General features: G+C 45.6%; 1 protein-coding gene across 2 annotated transcripts; it reads left to right on the top strand.

The window, feature by feature from the left end:
• Positions 1-358: 358 nt before the first annotated feature.
• LOC139215314 (stathmin-like) lies at positions 359-3,753 on the top strand. Of its 2 annotated transcripts, none has more exons than XM_070846241.1 (5): positions 359-387; positions 2,216-2,260; positions 2,354-2,526; positions 2,666-2,857; positions 2,955-3,753. In XM_070846241.1, exons 2-5 carry the CDS (start codon positions 2,245-2,247, stop codon positions 3,012-3,014), a joined length of 441 nt encoding a protein of 146 aa, XP_070702342.1. In that variant the 5' UTR covers positions 359-387; positions 2,216-2,244; the 3' UTR covers positions 3,015-3,753. The 2 variants fall into 2 exon arrangements, with proteins under 2 accessions (XP_070702342.1, XP_070702343.1); XM_070846242.1 differs by lacking the exon at positions 359-387 and adding an exon at positions 425-455.
• The last annotated feature ends 815 nt before the right edge of the window (positions 3,754-4,568 follow it).

Here is a 4,568-nt window from a genome sequence, read left to right as displayed (position 1 = left end):
CAAAATGAATTAAAAAAAACTCCCATTAGGCCTATATTAGGCACCGGGAGGAGTAACACTGAACACAATCTGTTTTTTATTCAATATACAGCCTTCCAGTGTAACACCGTGGGGTGCTGCCTCACCCAGTCTGCTCTCCATTGTGCTAATAAACTCTGTTAACCAACTGTGACTGGTTTAACAGTTGAAATCCTTTCTCTTAAACAAAAATCACAGAAAAACTATAATTCCCAGAGGCACCCAGGAGCGCGGAGCCAACCAATGATCGGCAGCCATCGGTGTGACGGCACTCGTGTTGGTCCATTTATGTGCGCGCGCTGGGGAGACTGGAGCAGAGGGCTCGCGGTAAACGGTGTGAGAGGAGCACAGCATCCAGCTTGGCGAAAGGTGGGTGTGACAGACAGACAGCATCTCTGTAGCCCCCCTCAAGTCCACACCAGTTATTCTCTTCATCTGTAAGTACGCCGAAAGCTGAGTTAACAGCGTTGGAGAGAGATGGAGGCGAGATACACGTTTAATATTCAAATGGAGTTGGGATATTTTTGGATAGTATGTTAAATTCTCCTTTTAGTTATTGTTCTTTTGTCACTGTGAATGGTGTCTCGCCTCTGTTAGCATGTGAGCTAACTAATATTGTGTCTGACAGGTTGTTGGTGATATCTTCGACCTGGTGTGTCGTTTTTATCCGTTTGTGGCTCTTTCAGTGGGGGGAAAAGAGAGACAGACGACGGTTGTCGCTGCTCTTTGTGGCGGAGCTTGGCGGGCTGTTAGCCTATTGTATGGTGGTGGGTGTGTGTGTGTGTGTGGTGGGGGGGAGACACTGGCACAGTTGGCACCGACAGAGACAGACGAGGGGTAACGTTGGACTTGGAGGACTTCTTTCGCGTTTGTGGGTCACGGCCACGTTTTTCCTCCCATTTTCTTCACACTTGACCGACGCCGTGGTGCGATAGCGAAGCTTTATTTGCCGACACTTGGTGAGAGCAGACCTGCCGTGGGTCGGCTTTGTTTGCAGCTGCCCGTCACGTTGCTGTCAAAAGCGCCTTTGTTTGGTGCTGCTTGTTATGCTCGAGCTAATGACGGCGGAAAGCTCACTGAAGACCGAATCTAAATGAAGGATATTGTCATTGTCAGCGAGGACATTGTTAAGGCGAAGTCGGCCAGCAGTTCACTGAATGCCAGCCGTGGGTGTGCACTTGGTATGGCAAAGGTGTGGGCACTCACCAAAGACTATTCTGACTTGAAATCCAGATGAGATTTCTGTAGTCTGGACGTTGATCTTTGCCTAATTCAACACACAGATGCCCCATTTAGCTAATGTTGGTTGGTAGCCTTTATGAAGTGTTAGGGGAGGGGTCTTCGCACTCAGTGATGATGATAATAATAATAATGGGGATGTATGGCTCCCATTAAACCAGCAGACATGACATGACAGCTGTTATTACTCCAGCGAGCCTTCACACGGGAGCCGAAGTTTTTAAATTGTATAACAGACCTTATATTTGGACAGTTATTCTAGCTGGGTCCTTGCGTGTTCACGTCTGCTCTTGTGGTACACTTGTGTGTGTGTGTGTGCGCGCGCCCCCTCTCCTCCCCGCCCTCCTGCGGCTCGAACACATGGTGAAAGGAACAGGTGCTCCCTGATGATCGTTTTCCCCCGGATATGCTCACTAATCTCATTTGAGATGCTGCATACTGGCTGTTTTCGGCGGGCCGAGTCCAGGCCTGGCCGCACCTGGCACTGCTCTCTGTACCCTCCCTGATCAGCCTTTTGTTTCTGGCTTGTGTCTCCGATTAACAATTAACGCGGCGGGAGGTGGGCTGAGCACACGCCTATCCCTCTGCTCTTTGTCTGATGAAGCGGTTCAAGTGCTCACACACTGATGGGAATGACATTGCTGCCAGAAGTTAGATCAACAGCGGTGTGTAAGTTTGTGTGTGTGTGACATGCAGTCATTGACTGCCTGTGTCTTGGTCTGTGTGTGTGTGTGTGTGTGTGTGGATTGATGGGCGGTGGTTGCTTGCAGTGCCGCAGACGGCCACAGGGGGGGCTGCCACTGTGTCCTGTTTTTATCTTGGCTCATTAGGATGAAGGCGCTTGGTTGGCGTCAAACATCCGCTAGAGGTCGCTAATTTAGAGCCATCTGACTTTAATTCATCAATCTGTGAATCACAATCACAACAATCTGACTTTTCTTGTATTTCCCCTTTTTAGGAGCATTTTACCTGCAGCGCACTCTGAAGATGGCAGCCTGCGATGGTGAGTTATCTTAAATCAAGATTTGAGTGTAAATTCTAGCTGGATTATGGTTTGTATTGTAGTGCTTTACCTTTTTTGTTTTTGTGTGTTCAGATATCCAGGTCAAGGAGCTCGACAAGCGGGCCTCTGGCCAAGCCTTTGAGGTCATCCTGGGTGCTCCTGCCCCAGACCCCAAGGGTGACTTCCCTCTGTCTCCTCCCAAGAAGAAGGATGTCTCACTGGAGGAAATTCAGCGCAAGCTGGATGCTGCAGAGGAGAGACGCAAGGTAAAAATCCACTCACTGTTCAGTTCTGAAACTCTCTGGCCACTGACACCTCAGGTTCCCCAGCATTTGAATGCATGTGATGGATGTTGGGTGGAGAAAGAGGCTCTGGAGCTAACACTGTCCTCCTGTCCTCCTTCAGAACCACGAAGCCGAGGTTCTGAAGCACTTAGCTGAGAAGCGTGAGCATGAAAAGGAAGTGCTACAGAAAGCTATGGAGGAGAACAACAACTTCAGTAAGATGGCAGAGGAGAAGCTCAATCAGAAGATGGAGGCCAACAAAGAGAACCGCACAGCACTTATGGCAGCCATGAATGAGAAATTCAAGGAGAAGGTCAGTGCTCCAGCTCATGTTAAAGGGATGAACCTGCATGATTTTTGCCACCAAGATGTCGGAACCTAACCCTTAGTTTTTTCCTGTTCTTTAATAGGACAAGAAGTTGGAAGAAGTGCGAAAGAACAAGGAGACCAAAGAGGACAATGAAGACTGAAAGTTGCGACTGGGGGATTGTATAGGGTTTTTTACGTATCCAAAGATTGATTTATTTTTTGTTCGGCCAGTATTTGTGTTTTCACTACCCACCTTTTTGAAATAATACAAGTTCCACTTTGTGAATTTTTCAATTCTCCTGCTGTAAGTGTACTTGCGCTGGTTTTACATGTGGCTCATTTCCCCCTTGTTGAGTCTAATCCATTTGATATGTAGCTTGTCAGTGCAGCTTCTGCCCTTTTTGAAAATTAGCAGTGTGTACTTATCCTTTTTGGAGGAAGCATGTTTCTATGCATAGGTCTTTTATCCCTGCCTATTTCATGGTGCGTTTTGAAAATGTTTCTGTGAACCACACCTGTTCTCGGCACTTACTGTATATTCAAAAAAAAAAACAAAGAAAAAAAAAGTAGCACAAGGTTTGACCAAGGCGTCGGCTGTTATACATGCAAGCTTTTAGTGCAGCTTTGCTTCCCAAGTTTTGCCAGTTTGCTCCTGCAGAACATGTTTCGTGCCACTGCTGGTTCCTTTGCTTTTGTAAAAATATGGAGTTGTCTTCAAAGCACATGACTTCTTGCTGTATAGCTGTGAATTAACATGCCAGACATGTAAATGGATGGATGCCACCTTGAACATCACTGAACAGGGATCTACACATGGAATGCAAAAGAGCAATACACTTGGGCATCTCAATAGATACAGTGGCTAGTTGACTTGAACTGTTGTACTAAAACAAATAAAAAAAAAAGTAAACACAATGTCTCAGTTGCTGTTTGAAATTGTATTTTGTATTGAATGGTTGGTATTGTGTGGTTGAACAATGCATGGCAGACGAATGATGAGGCTTTGTTCGAGGTTTCACTGATATTTTAATGGGCTTCAATAACATGACACCAGCCAGAACAATGGCCAGCTTTTAGCTGCTGCTCTATCCCCTGTAGAGGAACCAGTATTATTCCACACAGCTACAGCCTGTTACATAAGGATGTATGTTGCTCTCTGCTGGAGGAACAGTGCAAAGATGGCAGAGGACTCGGTATTCGCCACACAGCCGAAAAACAAAGCATCTAAAAATAGATCCATCAGATGCAGTAAAATATTTTGCTCTGAGAACTGAAAATTTGAAAGGGACACAACTTAAACAACAGGTTTACACTGATCTACCTTTTAGATGTGTATCTGCAGCATCACTACAGGAGGTCCTGTGGAGCAGCTTCTCAAAACTGCAGTCTGTGTCTCCCTCTGCTGGTGCTGTGACTAAAGTCCTGAGTGTCAAATAGGCTTTCTAAAAAGCTGAATCAAATTTAAATGTGACGCCATATTTGGGAATGGTGTGCATGGATGTTTCAATAGTGTTTATTTTTTTCTGACTTAAACTATTTAAAGAGATTGAATATTGCTTCAGAAGTCCAGTTTCAACAGGTCCAACGATAATGCTGAGATACAAGTATTGTCTGGCACAAACAGTATTGGAAATCAATTTAATTTTGGTCATAACTGTCTTGGTATGGTGTAGGACACAGCAGACATTAAAGAGTCTGTAGAGTACATCAAGCTG

Source organism: Pempheris klunzingeri, chromosome 16, assembly GCF_042242105.1.
Source record: "Pempheris klunzingeri isolate RE-2024b chromosome 16, fPemKlu1.hap1, whole genome shotgun sequence".
NCBI lineage: Eukaryota > Metazoa > Chordata > Actinopteri > Acropomatiformes > Pempheridae > Pempheris > Pempheris klunzingeri.
Note: the sequence above shows the minus strand (reverse complement) of the source record. Positions and strands in the feature narration are given on the sequence as shown.

Excerpts from the sequence above, each read along its gene's own strand:
- LOC139215314 (XM_070846241.1), top strand. Across the intron at positions 2,527-2,665 it reads CTGCAGAGGAGAGACGCAAG|AACCACGAAGCCGAGGTTCT; the intron begins GTAAAAATCCAC and ends GTCCTCCTTCAG. Across the intron at positions 2,858-2,954 it reads ATGAGAAATTCAAGGAGAAG|GACAAGAAGTTGGAAGAAGT; the intron begins GTCAGTGCTCCA and ends GTTCTTTAATAG.